This window comes from Oncorhynchus kisutch, linkage group LG7, assembly GCF_002021735.2.
Source record: "Oncorhynchus kisutch isolate 150728-3 linkage group LG7, Okis_V2, whole genome shotgun sequence".
NCBI classification, from domain to species: domain Eukaryota; kingdom Metazoa; phylum Chordata; class Actinopteri; order Salmoniformes; family Salmonidae; genus Oncorhynchus; species Oncorhynchus kisutch.
In genome coordinates this window covers 43091856-43117364 of record NC_034180.2, presented here as the reverse complement: position 1 = coordinate 43117364, position 25509 = coordinate 43091856, and the positions used below count along the sequence as shown (strand labels likewise).

Here is a 25509-nt window from a genome sequence, read left to right as displayed (position 1 = left end):
CTGTGGAAAGAACTGAAAACTGCTGTTCACAAATGCTCTCCATCCAACCTCACTGAGCTCGAGCTGTTTTGCAAGGAGGAATGGGAAAAAATGTCAATCTCTCGATGTGCAAAACTGATAGAGACATACCCCAAGCGACTTACAGCTGTAATCGCAGCAAAAGGTGGCGCTACAAAGTATTAACTTAAGGGGGCTGAATAATTGTGCACGCCCAATTTTTCAGTTTTTGATTTGTTAAAAAGGTTTGAAATATCCAATAAATGTCATTCCACTTCATGATAGTGTCCCAATTGTTGTTGATTCTTCACAAAAAAAATACAGTTTTATATCTTTATGTTTGAAGCCTGAAATGTGGCAAAAGGTCGCAAAGTTCAAGGGGGCCGAAAACTTTCGCAAGGCACTGTATATAGCCCTTCGTACATCAGCTGATATCTCAAAGTGCTGTACAGAAACCCAGCCTAAAACCCCAAACAGCAAGCAGTTGGCTAGGAAAAATGCAGGTGTAGAAGCACGGTGGCTAGGAAAAACTCCCTAGAAAGGCCAAAACCTAGGAAGAAACCTAGAGAGGAACCAGGCTATGAGGGGTGGCCAGTCCTCTTCTGGCTGTGCCGGGTGGAGATTATAATAGAACATGGCCAAGATGTTCAAATGTTCATAAATGACCAGCATGGTCGAATAATAATAAGGCAGAACAGTTGAAACTGGAGCAGCAGCACGGCCAGGTGGACTGGGGACAGCAAGGAGTCATCATGTCAGGTAGTCCTGGGGCATGGTCCTAGGGCTCAGGTCCTCCGAGAGAGAGAGAAGGAGAGAATTAGAGAACGCACACTTAGATTCACACAGGACACCGAATTGGACAGGAGAAGTACTCCAGATATAACAAACTGACCCTAGCCCCCCGACACATAAACTACTGCAGCATAAATACTGGAGGCTGAGACAGGAGGGGTCAGGAGACACTGTGGCCCCATCCGAGGACACCCCCGGACAGGGCCAAACAGGAAGGATATAACCCCACCCACTTTGCCAAAGCACAGCCCCCACACCACTAGAGGGATATCTTCAACCACCAACTTACCATCCTGAGACAAGGCTGAGTATAGCCCACAAAGATCTCCGCCATGGCACAACCCAAGGGGGGGCGCCAACCCAGACAGCATGACCACATCAGTGAATCAATCCACTCAGGTGACGCTCCCCTTCCAGGGACGGCATGAGAGAGCCCCAGTAAGCCAGTGACTCAGCCCCTGTAATAGGGTTAGAGGCAGAGAATCCCAGTGGAAAGAGGGGAACCGGCCAGGCAGAGACAGCAAGGGCGGTTCGTTGCTCCAGAGCCTTTCCGTTCACCTTCCCACTCCTGGGCCAGACTACACTCAATCATATGACCCACTGAAGAGATGAGTCTTCAGTAAAGACTTAAAGGTTGAGACCGAGTTTGCGTCTCTGACATGGGTAGGCAGACCGTTCCATAAAAATTTAGCTCTATAGGAGAAAGCCCTGCCTCCAGCTGTTTGCTTAGAAATTCTAGGGACAATTAGGAGGCCTGCGTCTTGTGACCGTAGCGTACGTGTAGGTATGTACGGCAGGACCAAATCAGAGAGATAGGTAGGAGCAAGCCCATGTAATGCTTTGTAGGTTAGCAGTAAAACCTTGAAATCAGCCCTTGCTTTGACAGGAAGCCAGTGTAGGGAGGCTAGCCCTGGAGTAATATGATAAAAAATGTTGGTTCTAGTCAGGATTCTAGCAGCCGTATTTAGCACTAACTGAAGTTTATTTAGTGCTTTATCCGGGTAGCCGGAAAGCAGAGCATTGCGGTAGTCTAACCTAGAAGTGACAAAAGCATGGATTAATTTTTCTGCATCATTTTTGCATACAAGCCATTCCAAGAATTCTATGCGTTACAGCTGGATGAGTCAACAGACGTGGCGGACCTGGCACAGCTCCTGGTATATGTCCGTTACGTTTATGGGGGGTCAATTAAGGAAGACATCCTCTTCTGGAAACCAGGACAGCAGGAGAGGATTTGAATTTTTCATGGTATCCAATTGTTTTTAGTAGCTACTATCTTGTCTCATCGCTACACCTCCCGTACGGGCTCAGGAGAGACAAAGGTTGAAAGTCATGCGTCCTCCGATACACAACCCAACCAAGCCGCACTGCTTCTTAACACAGCGCCATCCAACCCGGAAGACAGCCGCACCAATGTGTCAGAGGAAACGTGCACCTGGCAACCTTGGTTAGAGCGCACTGCGCCCTGCCCGCCACAGGAGTTGCTGGTGCACGATGAGACAAGGATTTCCCTACCGGCCAAACCCTCGCGACAGAGCCTGGGCGTGAACCCAGAGTCTCTGGGGGCACAGCTGGCATTGCAGTACAGTGCCCTTAACCACTGCGCCACCCGGGAGGCCCTTTTTTTAAATACTGGACAGCTTTGTGGCATCAAATGGACTTTGGTGGTCAAGATGTGTTGGTATCTGTACTCATGGCGCAAAGCCATGACAGGGAGACATAGTGGAGTGGTAAGGCGCGTGCAAGCAGTTGCTCCCGAAGCCACTTGGGTACACTGCAGCATCCACCGAGAGGCTCTTGCTGCCAAAGGAATGCCTGGCAGCTTGAAAGATGTTTTGGACACTACAGTGAAAATGGTTAACTTTGTTAAAGCAAGGCCCCTGAACTCTCATGTATTTTCTGCACTATGCAATGATATAGGCAGCAACCGTGTAACGCTTTTACAACATACAGAAGTGCGCTGGTTATCAAGGGGCAAAGTATTGACACTTTTCTTTACTGACCATAATTTTCACTTGTCTGACCGCTTGCATGATGAAGAGTTTTTCAAATGACAGGCCTATCTGGGTGATGTTTTTTCTCACCTGAATGATCTGAATCTAGGATTACAGGGACTCTCTGCAACTATATTCAATTTGCGGGACAAAATTGAGGCTATGATTTAAGAAGTTGGAGCTCTTCTCGGTCTGCATTAACAAGGGAAACACACAGGTCTTTCCATCATTGTAGGATTTTTTTGTGTGCAAATTAACTCAAGCTTACGGACAATGTCAAATATGATATAGCGAAGCACCTGGGTGAGTTGGGTGCACAATTACGCAGGTCCTTTCCCGAAACGGAAGACACAAACAACTGGATTTGTTGTCCCTTTCATGCCCTGCCTCTAGTCCACTTACCGATATCTGAACAAAAGAGCCTCATCGAAATTGCAACAAGCGGTTCTGTGAAAATTTGATTTAATCAGAAGCCACTGCCAGATTTCTGGATTGGGCTGCGGTCAGAGTATCCTGCCTTGGTAAATCGCACTGTAAAGACACTGATGCCCTTTGCAACCACGTACCTATGTGAGAGTGGATTCTCGGCCCTCACTAGCATGAAAACTAAATACAGGCACAGACTGTGTGTGGAAAATGATTTAAGACTGAGACTCTCCAATACAACCCAACATTGCAGAGTTATGTGCATCCTATCAAGCACATCCTTCTCATTAACCTGTGGTGAGTTATTCACCATTTTCAATGAGCAAATAAAGTTTTATATGTAAGCTGGCTAAATAAAGAGCAAAACTATTGATTAGCATTATATTATTATTTGTGCCCTAGTCCTATAAGAGCTCTTTGTCACTTCCCACATGTCGGGTTGTGACAAAAACTCACACTCATTCTTATGTTTAATAAATGTATTGTATAGTGTGTGTGTGTGGCAGGCTTACAATGATGGCAAAAAACAACATTTGAGAGTGAGCTGACCCTGGTGCGAGAGGGGGTACGCAGCTGGAGGATGAATGTTTGAAGGGGTACGGGACTCTAAAAAGTTTGAGAACCACAGTTCTATACAACTCTGTTAGTGGTTATTGCTCCTCTCCTAATATAGGAAACACACCAGAGCAACGGATGTCCGAGTGCCTTTGAGTAGAATACGTTTTAACACAGCAGCGACACCAAGCGATAGGACGGTCACACGCTGCTTTTTAGCTGTTCATCATTGTGGTGTGTCTGATATACAAGGAAAAGGTTTGATAACAGCACAAGTATAATTTACAATGTAGTCTAATCTACTGTCACTTTGTGTTTCAGCGTATTCAGATTTACTGGGACTATGGTCCAAACTACCACCCCACCTTTCAGGTGTTCCTGAACCCGGACACAGAACATGTAGAGCTGAAACTTCTGGAAAGAGGGGCTGATGGAGATGAGGTGTGGGCAGGACGTGTCCTTCTGCCAGGTAAAACTATACAATTATTATTTAAATTAAAACCTTAAAATACCTGAGCCACAATGTCCACAGTACTGCTGGTTCGTCTTTTCTCACTGGTTGGCTACCATTGAGATTTCTCTAACATTGTGTTCAATGGGCACAACAGGACAAAACATACTTGAAAACTTGAACTTGTCCAATAAGGAACACTCTATTTTTGTTTTCCAGTAAAAAAATAACATTTAGCAAACATAAACTCAACTGAACATGGTAAAGGTGCCCGATATCTAAATGAGTTCTGAAAGATGAAATCCAGCTGTGTTTGGCACCTCAAGGTCTGTATATGTATATCTGTTTTCTGTAATCCCATCCAACCACCATTCCCACCTTACTGTGGACTCATCTGTGATGTGTTTGGATTAGTGATGTTAGAAGGGATTTTCTCCTGCTGCACCGTGCTCGTAAACACTGGTGTTGCACAGCATACATAATTGTATACAGAGGTTCATGTCTTTGTTTTCCCGACTCCCAGGTGCTGTGTTAGTGGGAAGGGATCAGGCTGAGAACAGCCACAGTGATCCTGCAGAGAAGCAACTGCATTCTGTACGAAAGGACTTTGTGGATCGTGTGTCAAAGTCGGTTGTTGACGATCTGCTGGATGGACTTCTGCAACAGAAAGTGATTAATAACCATGAAATGGAGACAGTAAAAGTGATCCCTGAGAGGGCAGAGAAGGCCCGGGAAGTCATTGACATGGTGCTGAGGAAAGGAGACGTTTCCTGTTTAATAATGAAAACCCTTCTGATTGAACTGGACCCCTTCTTATGCAAAACGCTTGGCTTCCACTGAAACATGTTAGTGTGAGGCATTGATGAACATGGCCAATGATGTCTGTGTTCAATGATACAATTGGTCTGTAGTTTGCATATTGAGCTAAATCTATTTAGATTATTTTGGAATTAGCGTATTAGGCTGATCACTTCTCTATCATTCAACATAACCTCAATATACAATGTAATGGGCTTTCTTCAATAAGCCCAACATGTTGGATTTCAGGTTACAGTGTGAATAGTGTATATTGTGTCAAGTTGAATCATTATAAATTCACAGATGAATTGCACTTTATTTTTGTTTTGTCTGTATTTGATATGTCCTTTCTGTGCTTGATGACATACAGTATTTTAATATAGAGCCACAAACCATCTCATTTTATTGTACTGGACAGTCGACTTCTCATTCCACTATAACATGTAATGTAAACTAGTGCCAGTACCGTACAGTCACAAATTCCATGACATGATAATCACCTCCATGATAATGATTTGATATGATTGATATTTTAATAACAATAGCTATCATTTTGACTGTACATAGCAATTAAGTAAAATAATGATGACTATTTTGAAAAAATAGAGGGTTATTGAACTTGTATCAAAAAATATATTTATAATTATTAGATTGTAATTGATTTGATTATCTCTGTATTCCTTTCCTTTGTTTTCAAATAATAATAAATAAAGAAGATATTAAACCTAGCAATCGTTGATCAGAATTGTCAGGCTTGATCTCTATAGTGAAACACCTATTTCATTTCTGGTAGTCTAACACAATCAACATGTAATGAAGTGTAAACACAAACACTGTTTTACACACCAATTACACCTCATTAGTGTTCATGGGACACCAATATAATCACAACGTGTTGGACTAGTAACCAGAAGGTTGGAAGTTCAAACCCCTGAGCTGACAAGGTACAACTCTGTCGTTCTGCCCGTGAACAGGCAGTTAACCCACTGTTCCTAGGCCGTCATTGAAAATAAGAATTTGTTCTTAACTGACTTGCAAAGTTAAATAAAGGTAAAATAAAAATAAATAAAATAAGACCAGGTAGCATTGTAACTCCTCACTTCACTTTAACAAGGCACAGAGTAGGGTTCTCTCACTGATGCTTCTAGGGTAGCCTAGTGGTTAGAGCATTGGACTAGTAACCGAAAGGTTGCAAGTTCAAACCCCCGAGCTGACAAGGTACAAATCTGTTGTTCTGCCCCTGTACAGGCAGTTAACCCACTGTTCCTAGGCCGTAAGAATTTGTTCTTAACTGACTTGCCTGGTTAAATAAAGGTATAATAAATAAATACAATTAATAGTCCTTAAATGGTCAAAATAAATGCAAGGAGAGGCATCTGCCGAAGTCGGTGCCTCTCCTTGTTCGACGGTTGACGTCTTCGAGCCATCATTGATCCATTTTCCATTGGTTTTGTCTTGTCTTCCTACACACCTGGTTCCAATCCCATTCATTACCTGTTGTGTATTTAACCCTCTGTTTCCCATCATGTCTTTGTCAGAGATTGTTTTATGTTCAGTTTCGTGTCGTTTGTATTTGGTGCGCGACGGGTCCTCGTACCCAATTTGTTTCATTTGTATCTATGGTTTTGGGGTTGTTTTGTTTTACGTCTAATACGATGTATCACAGGTGACGTGGCTGCTCTATACCGGCTCCATACCCCCTGGATCAAAGGCTGCTAGACAGGTAGGTCAGCTCAACATGTCCCTCCAACCCAGGACACACGCCTCCCTGTTATTAGGATCAGTATCTGTAGGCCAGTTTACGTTTACACCAATAAGGCCTAGAATGACTTACTGCTGGGATTGCATGAGATAGGCACAGGCTCTGATTCTCCCCTGAAAATAATGTCATAATCATATCTATTGAGGAAGCAACAAACTGTAAATATTCAGCTCCCACCCTACCATGTCAAAATGTCAGTTTGATACTATGTGTACAACAATGAATACACTAAATCTCCATCTCACTAACCTAACCTTGCTCACTGAACATAGAAGACTCTGAATCTGTCCACAGCTCTACTTCCACATCAGAGGTAAGCAGATCATAGTGACCATATTACTGTGGTAGTAATTAAACATGGATTAAACTCTGTTAAAGAATCACAGTATTGACAGTTTGAATATTGTAGAATACTAAATACTTAAAGTGATAGTTCACTTAAAAATGTAAGTTTGTCAGAAGTTTTCCGACTTGAAATGGTATCTAATGTCAAGTCCACATCCTTCAGTTGTGTACATCCAGCAACATACCTAAATCCTAAATCAATGAATAAGTTATAGTATATTTTTCAAGAACACTGCTGATTTTATCATGTGTTCTTTCTGCTTTCAGGACCCTTGCTGTTGTGACAACATTGACACCTGAAATGTCCACAGAATTTACAGACACTTTGTGCAGGTGAGAATGTATTTCTGATAGCATATATTGTGACTATTAATGTTGTATGTGTGATTATTGTCTTGTGCCCTCCAGGCTCCAGTGCTCCCATGCAGGTCTGTTCCAGTGCAGTTTGACAGGGCTGGTGTTTCTGATGAAGAGGGGAGGCCAGATTCCTGCAGGACTGCTGTTCAGTTTTGAGTGTCTTCAGGGGTCTGTCTGTCAGCTACATCTCCCACACTGTGAGATTCTCTCTGGTGAGTTACACACCACTCACAACTATCATCATGATGACCAATACAACAGTGGATGAGTAATATATATTTGTTTTGCAGGAGAGGGTCTTGATTCCCTGTCTGTGGCCCATGTTACTGGTGACAGTGTGGAGTTTTTACCACCACTGAGGGTGACTGACACACACGTAGTGGTGAACATCATAGACCTCTCCTTGTGGGGCCTGGTCAGAATGTTTAGACCCTTCCTCTCCAATCATTCGGCCATCCTCAGTCAGTTCTGAATGTAATCGTCCTGCCATCAAATGTGCCCCTCAATGAGGTACAGACCAAATCCATGCGCTAACCAGAACATGTCTTGTCATGTATTTTAGAACTGTTGTGCTTACCTTTTAGGCAGGAAATGGCCTGAGAGGGGCTGATGGAGATGAGGTGTGGGCAGGATGTGTCCTTCTGCAAGGTAAAACCATACAATTCTTCTATTATTTCACTCAGGCGGTAGTAGGTAAACTCCATTAAAAATAAATAAATGTGCAACTGAATGCCCAACTGAATATGGTTGAGGTATCTAATATCTGAATGAATCCCCGATTTCAATGGGAAGGATGCGATCCAGCAGGGTTTTGGACCTCAACGCCTGTATTTGAGCAGAGGGTCTCTAAATCTAACCAACCACCATTCCGACCTTACTGTGGCCTTACAGTATCTGTAATGTGAATTAGCTGGTGGAATTAGCCCCCCCCCCCCCCCCCCCCCCCCCCCCCCCCCGACTTCCAGGTGTTGTGTTGATGGGAGGGGATCAGGCTGAGACCAATCAGATGGTTTCAGCAGAGGATCTGCGTTCTGTGAGGACTGATTTTTGTAGATGGAGTGTCAATACCTGTGCTCGAAAGTGTATTGGACAGACTTCTGCAACAGAAAGTCTGCAGTAAACTTGAAATGGAGAAAGGGAAGGTGATTCTTGAGAGGGCAGTGAAGGCACATGAAGTCATTGACAATCCTGTCCAATAATGAAAAGCCTTCTGGTTGAACTGGACCCCTTCGTTTGCATAACACTTGGCTTCCACTGAAACATGTTGGAGTGTGAGGCATTGATGAGCATGGCCAATTATGTCTGTGTTCAATGATACAATTGGTCTGTAGTTTGCATATTGAGTGAAATCTATTGCCAATTCACCTTATTAACACTGTGTCCATTAATAATTTAACAACGTTCATTTTACAACGTTAAAATGTTCTAACGTGATAAGATGTTGAAACCAATGCAAAAACCTTTGTAAAGTGTGACCTGTAGATAAAACAAATGATTCACACCTACACATGATTTGGGATAGTGAGAAGAACAATGCAATCACATTGTCATGTGTGCTGATATTAACTGTTATGTCAATGTATTATTTACCTGCACTAGCTGTCTATGTTAGAACATTAAGCTGTGAATAAGGCCTATCCCGTAGTCACATCATATTCTGTTTGACATGAACATCCCCTCCATGATTAGTTACGACGCAATTGAAGTTTCATTCATAAAAAAAAAAAAAAACGCCTTTATTTAACCAGGTAGGCTAGTTGAGAACAAGTTCTCATTTACAACTGCGACCTGGCCAAGATAAAGCAAAGCAGTGCGAGACAAACAACACAGACTCACACATGGAATAAACAAACATACAGTCAATAATACAATAGAAAAAAAGTCTATATTAATAATAGCTAATCATTTTGATTGTGAATAGTATTTTAGTCAAATACAAAAATGAATTTATTTTTGTTAACATGATATGGTGCTTTATTTGAAATTGTATCAACGATATTTTCAATGAAATCGATTGATCATCTCTTAAATTAGTTAAATTTTTCTCTCAAAACTACAATAAAGAGGATAAGATAAAACATTTCCTGAGGAGAAACTTATGAAAATAGGTGAAGAGAACATGTACAGGAGATGAATGCATGTAGATTTACTGTACATCAGTCCAAACCTAACACATCTTTTTCTTCTTGTTGCATATCCTTTTACACAGATTATGCAACTACGACCCCTGGTGTCCATCGTATGTCACTACTCCTCTATTAGGCTTGTTCCTTTCAATCTGTAGTATATATATATACATTGGTCTATAGACTACTCAGCTGCAGTTCACTTGTTATCTCATCCGGTCATTGGATTAATCAATTAATACATTTTTTAAGGGGTCAAGCACTATTACGTGGAATTCCCCTATTGTTATAGGACTCCTAGTTTGGGGACCACCGATTTAGAATTGGCACTTGGAACTGGCTTAATCTACACAAGTTAACCATCTTTTTGAGGGACCAGTCAGCAACATTCCAGGGACCAATACCAGTCCATGTACCGGGGGTTGAAGACCACTGAATGAAGATAGCACTTCACTTGGAATTGGTGGCAGTTGGACTAACCTCTACCTTTGTGAAGTGCAGGGATTTCTATCTGCTCCAGCCAGGGATGGGACGAAGCCTAGCTGTCTGTCAGGGTTAACCTACTACAGGTATTACAGGTGCAGCTCTGTTAATAACAGACTCTAACCCAAGGATAGAGACACTCATTAATAACATTTTACTGCAGTGGGCTAAATCAGGGCCAAACGCAGTGTTTCTTGGTAGTCTTAAACAAATCTAGCCTACCTGGTTACTTTGAAACAAAAGTATACACCTCCCACACATGGTTATGGACTTAAAAACAAGTCAACTGTACTGAGTCAGATATAGAGTTGAAATGTATTACATTTTGAGTTTGTATTCCAATATTACACTTTACAGACATCACAGAAGACTGAAATATAGAAACACCAGATTTTTGGCGGTTTTTCTATTTTTATTACGTTTGTTAATTATTTAAAACATTAATAACATTCCACCCATGAGGCCACTAAATGGTGATTGGGTCATTTGACTGTTAATGAGAATGTCATTACAGCATTCTAACAAAGATAGGTTTGTTGAGTTCATTAGTTAAGTGTTTACACGCGCACACACACACACACACACACACACAAAATCCACTGTAACCATCTGTAACACACCCTTATGTCTGCATCAGCCCTGCAGGGTTAGAGGCCTGGCTCATGTTCAAGTCATACTCATGTTTCTTTCTGTCTGTTGCCTCGCGCTAAGTGAATGCGTTGTCCTGACATTTCTATCCAAACCTTTTTCACTTCCGATTAGCACAACATGGCGGTGGCATTAAATCTAATCCCTTATAAAGGTCCTATGTACCAGAGGGATTTCAGGCCAGTTTGACAGGATTAAATTAGATGACAGTGCAGGAACAGTAAAACATATTATTAAATCAAAATAAAAAAAATCGAATCACATTTTATTTGTCACATTCGCCGAACACAACCCAGTACGCACTACACTCTGTAGTGTCTTGCGGTCTGAGGCTGAGCAGTTGCCATACCTGGCTGTGATGCAACCAATGCTCTCGATGATGCAACTGTAGAAATGTTTGAGGATCTGAAGACCCATGCCAAATCTTTTCAGTCTCCTGTCTTGGTGTGTTTGGACCATGGTAGTTTGTTGGTGATGAGGACACCAAGGAACTGGAAGCTCTCAGACCTGCTCCACTACAGCCCCGTCGATGAGAATGGGGACGCGCTCGATGGGAGGAGAAAAAAGAAAGCAGTTGAACTTGATAAGTCATCAAAAAGTCACACAAGTTGTTTGTTTGTCTAAACACAATCAATATGAAAGGTCAAAGGTCATCTTCCTGGTTCATTATTAGGGCCTGGGGTTCTTCCTTGTTCCATGGACTCTAGTCTAGTTCCTAGTTTTTCAGAGGATTGGGAAAATGATGATGCAATATGGACAAGGCTATGTCTCATCTTAGGAATTCTTCCTAGTAATTCTGCCTCGTCCTAGAATTCCCAGGGATTGTGGAAAAAATTCCCAAACAGACATAATGCCATGAGACATGGGCTGTTGATAGTTATGTACGGGATAATACCTGACTTCACTGAAACATTTAGTCTGTTGAGAACCAAGTGACACCTCGTCCTCACTCGGTCTAAACCACACTATTATGTTAAGGGATGAGTGGTTAGGGCCGCTACAAAAGCCCTTAATGAGGATGTGATTTAGCTCTCTGCCCTTTTGACAGTTGCTTTCTTCACTGTGTTACACCCAAATGGGAGGCAATAGACAGAGAGAAAAGGATAGATAACTTTTGGAGAGCTGTTGTGGTTCCTTTCTCTCTATGTGTAGATGACAGTAATCAACCTGCTGAGTTTGGCTGTGGTACAACAGAAACTTAGCTAGGCTTGTTCCTACCTGCCCAGAGAGCCTATGCTGACTGGATCTAGTGTGTTCTCTCTCTCCTGCATCCCGCCCCTCTCCAGACACACTCACACACACACTCTCCAGACACGCTCACACGCTCACACATACACCCATGCAAACGAACAAGGAAGTACAAACATGCAGCTGTGATCAGGCCTCCAGTGTGTGTGTGGTGTGTGTGTGTGTGTGGGGGGGGGTGTTAATGGGGTTAATGGTATTGGGGGGGGTACATTGTGGGACAGGGAACAACCAAAGTCCCCATCCTCTATCACACCCTCTGAATGAATAAGGACTGCTTCTGGCAACAACAACAAAAAATGTCTCTCTCCTTGTCGGCTTCTGCTGCTGTTACTTTTCATTCACCTCATCCCAGACTCTGTGGTGTTGACTGACTGACTGACCAAAGTGTGATTCCCATTGAGACTTGTAGACCTGGGAATGGTTCTCTTCTTGATTTGATTGGCATGTGAGCCCCCCAATGAAAGTGGATGTAAAGCAGAGGTAAAGTCTGTAAAGTAACTTTGGAAGCAGGAAACATGTTGATTGCAGACATATTAGACTTCATTAATTGGTTCGACATTGTTCAAATGTCTTATGTTTCAGCTGTAAACTAAACAGGCTTCAATGGTTCTTAAAATGGTTTCTGAGAAAACAGTCACAGAGTGAATCTGCATAGGACTCTCTGAAAGCAAAAGAGAAATGTTGCAACACCTACACCAACAGTTGGAGATTGGAATCCCAGGCCAATCACAGTCAAAGGTAAGAGAATGACTTCCTCTAAGATAATTTCAGGTTTCCTCACAAATACATGCACAGCACACACACACAAATGTATTTGACAAAACGTGATTGGTGTGAAAAAGAGAGCTAACCGGACGAGACAGGGTGAACGTGTTTGGTGGCCTCCCACGCTTACCTGACACAAACTTCCCCAAACACAAACATTCCCTAACACAAACATTCCCTTACACAAATCTTCCTTTACACAAACCTTCCCTAACACAAACATTCCCTTACACAAACCTTCCTTTACACAAACCTTCCTGAACACAAACCTTCCTTTACACAAACCTTCCTGAACACAAACCTTCCTGAACACAAACCTTCCCTAACACAAACCTTCCTGAACACAAACCTTCCTGAACACAAACCTTCCTGAACACAATCCTTTCCTAACACAAACATTCCCTAACTCAAACCTCACCTCAGTAAAGCATTTTTGTATTAATATATACAGTACGTATACAGTACCAGTCATAAGTTTGTACACATCTACTCATTCAAGGGTGTTTCTTTATTTTTACTATTTTCTACATTGTAGAATAATAGTGAAGACCTCAAAACTATGAAATAACACATATGGAATCATGTAGTAACCAAAAAAGTGTTGAACAAATCCAAATATATTTGTGATGTTAGATTCTTTGAAGTAGCCACCCTTTTCCTTGATGACAGCCTTGCACACTCTTGGCGTGATTTTCCAACGGTCTTGAAGGAGTTCCCACATATGCTGAGCACTTGTTGGCTGCTTTTCCTTCACTTTGCAGTCCAACTCATCCCAAATAATCTAAATTGAGTGAGGTTGGGTGATTGTGGAGGCCAGATCATCTGATGCAGCACTCCATCACTCTCCTTCTTGGTCAAATAGCCCGTACAAAGCCTGGAGGTGTAATGGGTCATTTTTATGTTGAAAAACAAATGATAGTCCCACTAAGCGCAAACCAGATGGGATGGCATATCGCTGCAGAATGCTGGGGTAGCCATGCTGGTTAAGTGTGCCTTGAATTCTAAATAAATCACAGACCGTGTCACCAGCAAAGCACACCCCCACCATCACACCTCCTCCTCCATACTTCACGGTGGCAACCACACATGCAGACATCATCCGTTCACCTACTCGTTGTCTCACAAAGACACAGCGGTTGGAACCAAAATCTCAAATTTGGACTCATCTCATTAAAGGATAGATTTCCACCGGTCTAATGTCCATTGCTCGTGTTTCTTGGCCCAAACACGTCTTTTCTTCTTATTGGTGTCCTTTAGAAGTGGTTTCTTTGCAGCAATCGACCATGAAGGCCTGATTCACGCAGTCTCCTCTGAACAGTTGATGTTGAGATGTGTATGTTACTTGAACTCTGTGAAGCATTTATTTGGGCTGCAATTTCTGAGGCTGTTAACTCTAATGAACGTATCCTCTGCAGCAGAGGTAACTCGGGGTCTTCCTTTCCTGTGGCGGTCCTCATGAGAGTCAGTTTTATCATAGTGCTTGATGGTGTTTGCGACTGCACTTGAAGAAACTTTCAAAGTTCTTGAAATGTTCCGTATTGACTGACCTTTATGTCTTAAAGTAATGATGGACTGTCGTTTCTCTTTGCTTATTTGAGCTGTTCTTTACATAGCATGGACTTGGTCTTTTACCAAGCAGGTTCATCTTCTGTATACCACCTCTACCTTGTTAAAAACACAACTGACAGGCTCAAATGCATCAAGAAGGAATTAAATTACACAAATTATCTTTTAACAAGGCCCATCTGTTAATTGTTATGAATTCCAGGTGACTACCTCGTGAAGCTTGTTGAGAGAAAGTCAAGAGTGTGCAAAGCTGTCATCAAGGCTAAGGGTGGCTACACAAACATGTTTTGTTTAACACTTTTTTGGGTTACTACATGATTCCATATATGTTATTTCATAGTTTTGATGTCTTCACTATTATTCTACAATGTAGAAAATAGTACAAATAAAGGTGTGCCCAAACCTTTGTCTGGTACTGCATATATATACTACATGACCAAAGTATGTGGATACCTGCTCGTCGAACATCTCATTCCAAAATCATGGGAATTAATATGGAGTTGATCCCCCCTTTGCTGCTATAACAGCCTCCACTCTTCTGGGAATACTTTCCACTAGATGTTGGAACATTGCTGCGGGGACTTGCTTCCATTCAGCCATAAGAGCATTAGTGAGGTCGGACACTGATGTTGAGCAATTAGGCCAGGCTCTCAGTCGGCGTTCCAATTCATTTCAACGGTGTTCGATGGGGTTGAGATCAGGACTCTGTGCAGGCCAGTCAAGTTCTTCCACACTGATCTCGACAAACCCTTTCTCTATGAACCTCACTTTGTGCCCGGGGGCATTGTTATGCTGAAACAGGAAAGGGTCTTCTACAAACTGTTGCCACCAAAGTTGGAAGCACATCATTGTATGCTGTAGCGTTAAGATTTCCCTTCACTCAATCTAAGGGGCCTATCCCGAACCGTGAAAAAACAGCCTCAGACCATTATTCCTTCTCCAACGAACTTTACAGTTGGCACTATGCATTGGCACATGTAGCGTTCTCCTTTCATCCGCCAATCCAAGATTTGTCCATCGGACTACCAGGTGGTGAAGTGTGATTCATCACTCCAGAGAACGTGTTTCCACAGCTCCAGAGTCAAATGGCGGCAAGCTTTACATCACTCCAGCTGACGCTTGGCATTGCGCATGATGATCCTAGGTTTATGTGCGGCTGCTTGGCAATAGAAACCCATTTCATGAAGCTCCCGACGAACAGTTATTATGCTGACGTTGCTTCCAGAGGCAGTTTGGAACTCTGTAGTAAGTGTTGCAACCAAGGACAGGCGATTTTTACCCGGTACGCGCGTCAGCATTCAGTGGTCCCATTTTGTGAGCTTGTGCGGCCTACCACTTCGCGGCTGAGCCGTTGTTGCTCCTAGATGTTTCCATTTCACAATAACAGCACTTACAGTTGACCGGGGCAGCTCTAGCAGGGCAGACATTTGAAAAACTGACAGTGACGGTGCCACATTGAAAATCACTGAGATCTTCAGTAAGGCCATTCTACTGCCAATGTTTGTCTATGGAGATTGCATGGCTATGTTCTTGATTTTATACACCTGTCAGCAACGGGTGTGACTGAGATAGTCGAATCCACTAATTTGAAGGGGAGTCCACATACTTTTTTTATGTATAGTGTATATATATTATTTTCTATATACTTTTCTGCCCATACCCTACCATCCCTAGCCTGATTGGGGTAAACTAACGGACAACAATAATTATACTGCTACTTACAGCTATTTCGCTCACATCATAGGTACATGTAGTTAAATAATTATACATATTTTCCTCTTTCTGCAAGTGCTGGATTTTCACCCACAGTGGCCAATCCACCATTAATTGTGATTTTTAACTCCAACCCCCCCATGTCCACAGATTAACCCATCTTTCACAGTATAACTCCAGCCCTCCCATGTCCACAGATTAACCCATCTTTCACAGTATAACTCCAGCCCTCCCATGTCCACAGATTAACCCATCTCTCCCAGTATAACTCCAGCCCTCCCATGTCCACAGATTAACCCATCTCTCCCAGTATAACTCCAGCTCTCCCATGTCCACAGATTAACCCATCTTTCACAGTATAACTCCAATCCTCCCATGTCTACAGATTAACCCATCTCTCACAGTATAACTCCAATCCCCCCATGTCCACAGATTAACCCATCTCTCCCAGTATAACTCCAGCCCTCCCATGTCCACAGATTAACCCATCTTTCACAGTATAACTCCAACCCTCCCATGTCCACAGATTAACCCATCTTTCACAGTATAACTCCATTTAGCAATTTCCTTTTGCAATACATCCCTCCATTTTACTGCGATGTCTGACGAGAGTGTTGTGATATGTCCTATCTCACCCTCTAACTGTTTGGATGCTTTGTCTTTCAAAGTTAATCTCACATGCTGAAAGTTGTTGCATGTAATGTATAGTAAATGCCATTTAGCTGACACTTTTATCCAAAGTGATTTTCAGTCATGAATTTATATTTTTGGGTAGGACTAGGCACAGACAAGTCAAATACAAGTACTGCTGTAATAGTATCCCAAACATACTTATGTTTATATTGTAATGACCCTATGGTTAACTGGACTGTAGCTAACTTAAATAGAGTTCCTGTTGTCACTGTATATAACAGACTTTCACAGTTTGATTATATTGTGTAAAATCCTGCATGTGTCAATATTTGACGAGTTTACGTTCTCATAGTATTGTTTAGCCTACTACATTCTTATAAAAAAAGGGTTCCAAAAGGTATCTTCGGTTGTCCACATAGGAGAACCCTTTTGGTTCCAGATAGAACCCTTTTGGGTTCCATGTAGAACCCTCTATGGATAGGGTTCTACACGGATAGGGTTCTACATGGATCTCAAAAAGGTTCTACCTGCATCCAAATAGAGTTCTTCAAAGGGTTCTCCTATGGGAACAGCCGGAGATCCCTTTTAGGTTCTAGATAGCACCTTTTTTTCCTAAGAGTCTAGTCCCTGAACAAACAATGTAATCCATTGGTGGTGTGGACCGGCACTCTGAACCATGACGTTATAAAGTCTTGGTAAACGTCCCTTCCAACAGGATTCTGATCAACATAACCATCACAATATCATACTGGTCCTATGGGATCTGTGCCAGATTTAAGATGACTCCATAGAGGTTGGTAACGTCCTTTTAGTCAGTTGAGTGCCACGTTAGCTTCCACACAGGGTACAGTGAAGAGCTGGTCTGGGGTGGGTGATGATGGTGGTGGGGTTAGTATACAGGCCTGTCTCCCAGTATTTGCACTGTAAGTATAGAGAGCAGTGTGATAACATCTAAACCGAGCCTCAGCAAAACACCTCCTCAACTCATCCTGATCCATGTGCCCTGGCCTAGTCATCATGTTTGTATGCTGCAACTCTCTGTGTTATGTCCCCCTGGCAAAACATGCAGTCGTGTATGGGGATATTGTGCATAGATGACTAATATGGTTCACTTGAACAGCTTTTCCTCCCTGTGTTTTATCTAATTCTACGTGCATGTGTTTCCACCCTGTGTTTTATCTAATTCTATGTGCATGTGTTTCCACCCTGTGTTTTATCTAATTCTATGTTCATGTGTTTCCACCCTGTGTTTTATCTAATTCTATGTGCATGTGTTTCCACCCTGTGTTTTATCTAATTCTATGTGCATGTGTTTCCACCCTGTGTTTTATCTAATTCTATGTGCATGTGTTTCCACCCTGTGTTTTATCTAATTCTATGTGCATGTGTTTCCACCCTGTGTTTTATCTAATTCTATGTGCATGTTTCCACCCTGTGTTTTATCTAATTCTATGTGCATGTGTTTCCACCCTGTGTTTTATCTAATTCTATGTGCACGTGTTTCCACCCTGTGTTTTATCTAATTCTACGTGCATGTGTTTCCACCCTGTGTTTTATCTAATTCTACGTGCATGTGTTTCCACCCTGTGTTTTATCTAATTCTACGTGCATGTGTTTCCACCCTGTGTTTTATCTAATTCTATGTTCATGTGTTTCCACCCTGTGTTTTATCTAATTCTATGTGCATGTGTTTCCACCCTGTGTTTTATCTAATTCTATGTGCATGTGTTTCCACCCTGTGTTTTATCTAATTCTACGTGCATGTGTTTCCACCCTGTGTTTTATCTAATTCTATGTGCATGTGTTTCCTCCCTGTGTTTTATCTAATTCTATGTGCATGTGTTTCCACCCTGTGTTTTATCTAATTCTATGTGCATGTGTTTCCACCCTGTGTTTTATCTAATTCAACGTGCATGTGCTTGGCGTTCCTTTATGTCTTTCCTATCTATTATCGGCTACCCTCTCAGTCTTCAGGCTATTGGGTACATACCATGTGCCATTATTTGTGTGTGTGTTTGTCTTAAGAATAAAGTATGTTAACAAAAAAGACATTTTTGGAAGAGGGTGTTTTAATTTGTCATCTTTACCTCGCTTGACTGTTTCTATGAGGACTACTGGTCTGATAGAAACCTTCAAATAGGCATACCGTTGCTTGGTTCAAATAGGATATAAAGGATACCTCTTCAAACAGTATCTCCTCCTCACCTCGAAAAAACCCCACTTCACCAGCACTTGCACTTGGAAATAAGCATTTTCTATGCCTGTGATATGTGGTGGTCCCACTTAGCTATCTTCAGATGAATGCAGTAACTGTAAGTTGCTTTGGATAGAGCGTCTGCTAAATGACTCAAATGTACAATGTAAGAAACTCCATTAAATACTCATATTCATATTTACTTAGTTTCATCAAGGTATTACAAGAAAAGTGACATCCACAATCATGTGCGCGGGACAACATAACATAATTCACTCACCACGGAATAAGGCTCAGCTGAGACATGCGCTAACAAGCCTGGATAAGAGGATTCATTTGCATGTCATTTTCATGAGATCCTGGTTAGTTGGAGAGTGCCTGGAGTGTAGAGCAGGCTGTTAGTACCAACTGTCAGGGATTCCAGGATGAACCAACGGAAAAGGGGATGTGAGAGTGAACAGGATAAGAGGCTTTGCCAGCACAAAACAGACATATTATTCCAAACCCACTAAATATATAGACAGTTTGGAACAGTTAGAGATCTGGAGATCACGAAGAGTTGCTAACCTGTTGGAAACCACAGACAAATGCTTGAGGAGCTGATGTTATTGCTGATTTCACAAAGACCACACTGACTGAGCTTTGTTGCTTAGACAGACTCAAGTCCAGACAATTCCCAATGAGACACTGAAAGCTTATAATCTTATGTCAATGCTTTATGTTTTAAACAAAACTATATGTTCCTAGTTGAAGCTTTGAATGGATTGTAAGTTATCCTCAGTATTTAGAGCTCTTTTAGAATGCATGGTAATATAATACAGAAATTAATATCAGGTTGATTTGGTAGTGGTCATAAAACAAGCAATCAGCCACAGATCTGGTGATTTTGATTTGGTCTGTATGTTCAACATACATTATGTATTGTAATCATAGGAAACAGAAAAAGAGCCTTGTAGCTCACCACGTGTCTCTCTTCACCAAACAAGATGGCATCATACATCCTGATGGTTCAGTTGTTTTGCTCAAAGCATGCTTTATCAAAGCTTGCCAAGACTTAGTCCTTGGAAACTATTTGAAAGTCTTGAAAAGAAAGAGCCAACCAGTTGAACGCTCTCTGTCACTTCCTGGTTATAGCCTAGTAACTAGTAGTACTATATACTAAGCAATATTCAGGGAGACGTGAGTTGTTCCTCACCACAGTCATGTAATTTTGGGGAAAACTCAGGGCCCAAGTTCTAATGAAAGCATTGTGTCTGATGCTCAACGGAATTTAGGCTAAGATATGTCATCGAAATCATTCTTCATTGGTGGTGGTCTTCATTGGTGTTGGAAACAGTAGGGTAATAGTCGGATTCTATATTTCAAATATAATGTCGCAAGGTAAGATCACCTTATAGGTAACCATACTCTCTTGAAGAGTCCTATAGGTTGATCCCATGGGTTTGTCCTGCCTATTTGCTGCATACGTACTTCCAGTCTAGTCTACATGCTATACTATTTAGTCAACTCCCAGTGTATTTCCGGCCTAATCTCCAGACCTGGCTGCATGGCGAGTACTCCCAACTCCCTCCCTGCCTGTATCCCTACCCTCTGGCTCTGCATGTCCCGAGTGCAAACAAAAACACGTCTCTCAGGAGAAGCAGGCCAGGTGCCCTTCCAACGGGATAGATCAACAATAAAACAGGACGTGTGTGTGCTTGTGGGTGTTGGTGTGTGGGTGTGTGTGTGCATGTGTGTGTGTGGGGGGGGGGGGGGGGGGGTTGCCTCTATCAGCATGTTTTGATAAACTTTGCATCTTGCTGATAGCATCTCCAAAGCTCCTCAGACTAAGAACTGCTGTTTATTTCCCCCCTGTGTGTTTCTTTTTAATTTGATCTGCGTTAAAGCTGGGTATTAAAGATTAGTGGTCCATTTAAATGCCATACTGCATGGAGCCAACTGCATGGACTTGATCTTTTACCAAATAGGGCTCTCCTCTGTATACCAACCCTACCTTGTCACAATGCAACTGATTGGCTCAAACGCATTAAAAATGAAATAAATTTCACAAATTAACTTTTAACATGGCCCACCTGTTAATTGAAATGCATTCCAGGTGACTACCTCATAATGCTGGTTGAGAGAATGCCAAGAGTGTGCAAAGCTGTCATCAAGGCAAAGGGTGCTACTTAGAAGAATCTAAAATCTAAAAAATATTTGGATTTGTTTAACACTTTTTTGGTTACTACATGATTCCATATGTGGTATTTCATGGTTTTCATGTCCTCACTATTATTCTACAATGTAGTAAAAATAAAGAAACACTCTTGAATGAGTAGGTGTCCAAACTTTTGACTGGTACTGTATGTTTAAGCAATAAAGTCAGAGGAGGTGTGGTATATGGCCAATATACCACCGCAAGGGCTGTTCTTACGCACAACACAATGCGGAGTGCTAGGACACAGCCTTTAGCCGTGATATATTGGCCATATATCACAAACTCCCAAGGTACCTAATCGCTATTATACACTGGTTACCAACCTAATTAGAGCAGTAAAGACATGTTTTTGTCATACCCGTGGTATACAGTCTGATATACCACGACTTTCAGACAATCAGCATTCAGCGCTCAAACCACCCAGTTTATAATGACATTTACATTTTTTACAAACATTGGACTAATACCAGCTTATATTTTGGGTTCTGATGGGGTACAACAATTGAACTAAGCTCCTGTGGCATTTATCCATAGTCTATTATAATATTCTAAGCATTCTGAGTTGTGGGAGGATCTCCTCCCACAACTCAGAATAAAGCCCTGAGTGATTACTTCTACCAGGTTTCATTGAGTAGGCCTAAGAAACGGAATGCTATTTACATTTGCTAAATCAAAAATATCATCCTGCCAACGCTACTATGACCTCAATGAAGACAATAGTTTAAACAATTCTTTCATTATTGTGTCATAATTTATCCCATGATGACGTCACTCCCGCAACCCTCCAGCCATATGAAAGGGACGCTTCTAAAAGTCATTCATAGTCCGCAGGAGGGGTTAGACTGGCCGGGTAACATACCTGACCTAACTGCCCAGTTTCGGTTCTCCAGACCCCTGTTAGTGTTAAAGTCTGCTTAAATAAAAGATGGGCTTTCAACTAAAACTATTATGACTTTGACTTTTTATTATTAGATGTTTTATAAGAGTTTTAGGCAGTTGAGTTAATAATAAATAAGTAGATAATAGCCTAATCGGTTAGGGACATAGATTTACAATTTTAAATAATGAATAATTGTATGCCTATCTATTCCTTACAAATAAATAAATACATTAAAACAATTTTATATTTAAAACATTGACACATTCAATCATCAACAGTCAAGTCAGATGGACTGCACCATAATGATTTAGTTTGCGCTCATTTACAGTATAAGTCAATCATTTGGGGCGGCAGGGTGGTTAGAGCGTTGGAGTAGTAACTGGAAGGTTGCAAGTTCAAATCCCAGAGTTGACAAGGTACAAAACTGTTGTTCTGCCCCTGAACAGGCAGTTAACCCACTGTTCCTAGGCTGTCATTGAAAATAAGAATTTGTTCTCAACTGACTTGCCTAGTTAAATAAAGGTGAAATAAAAAATTATTGGTCCAACCATTATAGACAAATCACTATAGCTATAATATTGCACAACATTAACAGACACGGAAATATAAATTAAATAGGCTATTAGTTGATAGAGGATAATTTCAAGATCCAACCATTATAAATAGTAAATCATCTATATTCTAATACAGTGAGGCTCTCAGCTGCTGTTACAGATGAGGCCTAAATGACATACCTTACAGGAAATACAGACATCAATATAAATACAAAAGAAAAACAAGGTCAGAAAAACCAAACACATTCATCAGTAGTAAGGTCCTCAGTCAGCTGTCTGAATTGACCTAGAAGCACCAAAACATCACATTTAACGTTTAAGAACCTTTTGGAGATTGTTCCACAAATAAGGTGCAGGAAAACTAAAAACTGATTTACCTAACTCCGTAGAGAAATTTTCCCTGAGACCGGGTGTGGTAACTCGTATGTCTTTTAGGTACAATGGGACTTTTTGTAAAAAAGACTTTATAAATGAAAACATATGGCAATGTAGCAACCTAGTAACATGAAAGAGGGCCAACTAACTTTCTGCTAGAGAACGCAGTGATGAGTTTTAGAATCAAAAGAAGGGCATCGCCCTCTTACATGCCACTGCCCACTTTATATTCTGCTGTGTTTTGTGTATCTGTTCATTTTCCCGGTTTTTGTTTTTGGAATGGCGCGTTTACTGTGGCAGATTCAGCTGTCTTAATGCAAACGTATATAGGCCCATTTTGAATCTGTAGAATGACTGCTACCATAACCAATTGACTGAACCTTCCAAATTACCATGGTAATTATGCATCACAATAGTTGTTATATTTATTTCTATGGTGAAAGGCCTTCTAAGGTCTAGGACAAGCCAGTCATTTTTGCAACCAAATTATTTTACTGTGCCTGGTCACACACAGACTTGTATGGTCACACAAAGTGCAACAGGTGTATTCAAAATGAGTAGCCTAATAATTATTTCATGGCCCCAGTTGCATTTGCAAAAAAAAATGTTTCTGTATGAAATCAATAATAAGCCTATAGTGTGACAGTGAGCAAAATAACCATAGTTGGCAATGGCTTTTACTAGGCAAAAATACATTGTATTTCTATGGTTGCAGTCCTCAAAGATGGTATTGCATTGAATCAAATGAATCAGATCCAATGATTTACCGCCCATAGTAGGCCTAAGTTATATTCTTCAAGAATAAATGAGTGCATATTATTAATTTATAAATCCCAAAATTTCAGCGATCTAGCAACTAATGATTCTAGTTTATGCAAAGCACATACAAATTAGAATTGCTGGCAATCATGTTGTTTGTCTTATATTTGACATTTTTGTTATTTAACAGACAGTCTTATCCAGAGCGAGTTACAGGAGATAAGAGCCTTGCTCAAGGCAGGTGTTTCAGCCTAGCTCAATGCTTTCTGTGGTTGTGGGGCAAGACAGCAGAAAATAGGAGCATGGCACCGTGATTATGCAGTGTTCTGTCACTCATGGGGACACTGCGTCATCGCCTTGTTTAAGTCCATAGTAAGGGTAGACATCCAAAATGTCAGCCCTTTGGGTCCTGCATAGAGTTATACTACAAGTGCCCTTCCAAGAAGTCTCAAGGTCATTGGCCACAGATAAAATGACTCAAATCCCATTATGTGCAAAGTAGCATTGAAAGGACTGATCAGTCATCATCATGAATCAAGTGAACAATATACTGGGAAATCATTTTTAATCCTTGTCATGTGAAGAGAAATAATGAAGAGAAATGATCGATAAACCCTATCGGTGCACATCGGCCATTGGTCATAAACATTACACAACAAGTTGGAAATCGCAAATTCAACAATGAGTGGTTTGGATAGAATCGGTGACAGTGGCTAACTGCAAGCATTGCAACTGGGAAATCGGGAATAAATGAGCTCAAAATACATTTTGAACGGTCATCCAACTTGGAATTGTAAATCCTTTCTCTTTCTTTGATGACAAAATTTGCCCACGAAGGACCGCTGCGCCAATTTCCTGTTCAAGTGAGCACATCACAAAAAGGTGAGCCCAAAAATGTCTTATATGCTGCTACATAAACTATGCAATATGCCAGGGAGACATGTATACAGTAGCTAAGAAAGTCATACTAAGTGTATGTTGTATGTAGTAAGCAGTTAGTAGCCCATGTGCCTCACCCTAATAATTTGGTCTATTTTCACCTCGTAATTTAGCCTAATGTTACTGTTCTGACTTGGTGGTGCACATGGAGTCAATAACCTGTTTTTGAGAAATGTCATAATCTAATATTGTAAGAGCTTTCATTGTCTGCTTATATGCCTCCTTTATTTATCTAACGGTTCTGACTTGGTGTACAGAGAAATACTTTAAGAGCAGCCCATGTTCTGCATTCTGTCGCTGTACATTTCAAAAGTGCTGAACACATAGTTATATTGACTACGTCTGTTTTAGCTCGCTCATTAATGTCGTAATCGAATTTGCAGAATGCCTCTTATCCGCTCATCATTCCCTTATGCCATAGTTTGTACATCTCAATTGTCAGTAGAAACCACATTTGTATAAGAAAGTCAGCCATATCAGCTATGTGTTTTTAAAAGGCAGTAATCGAGGCTGAATGAATTGTTTCGCTGCCAGACGAGGCTCTGCTGATAGCCAGGTGTAGCAGTGGTATAGTGCATTTTATGTATTGTTTAGTGTTGTGTTGTGTAGTGGCTTTGCTGGCATGCGTCCCACTTTCTTTCTTTTTTTACCCCACCAAGATTTACATGCTAAAATCGCCACTGTCTAGAACTACACAATTACTAAACATTTACTTACTTTGAAATATAATAAACCATTTAAAAACGTTTTGTTTTGTTTGCCCCACCAAGATTTACATACAAAAGTCGCCACTGAGTGTGAGACTATTATTTACGCCTGCTACATTAGGTTACCCTTCATTCTGTCACAGTCCCATGTCACTGTCATCCTCATTGGCTCATGCTCTGGCTTCTAACCAAGCCCACAGGTAGACCAACACAAAGTACCAACACATGTTATTGACTATTGGGCT

The 25509-nt window shown here is 41.4% G+C and overlaps 1 protein-coding gene across 7 annotated transcripts in view; it reads left to right on the top strand.

The window, feature by feature from the left end:
• The window catches only part of LOC109894641 (GTPase IMAP family member 8), a 39111-nt gene extending 33370 nt beyond the window's left edge, over positions 1-5741 (top strand). For 6 of the 7 annotated variants that reach the window (XM_031829145.1, XM_020488261.2, XM_020488259.2 and 3 more), the window contains 2 exons: positions 4086-4233; positions 4739-5741. In XM_031829145.1, the coding sequence (XP_031685005.1) occupies positions 4086-4233; positions 4739-5055 (465 nt within the window). In that variant the 3' untranslated portion in view covers positions 5056-5741. Of the gene's footprint in view, positions 1-4085; positions 4234-4434; positions 4542-4738 lie in introns of all 7 variants that reach the window. The other variant, XR_002255896.2, reaches the window with a different exon arrangement.
• The last annotated feature ends 19768 nt before the right edge of the window (positions 5742-25509 follow it).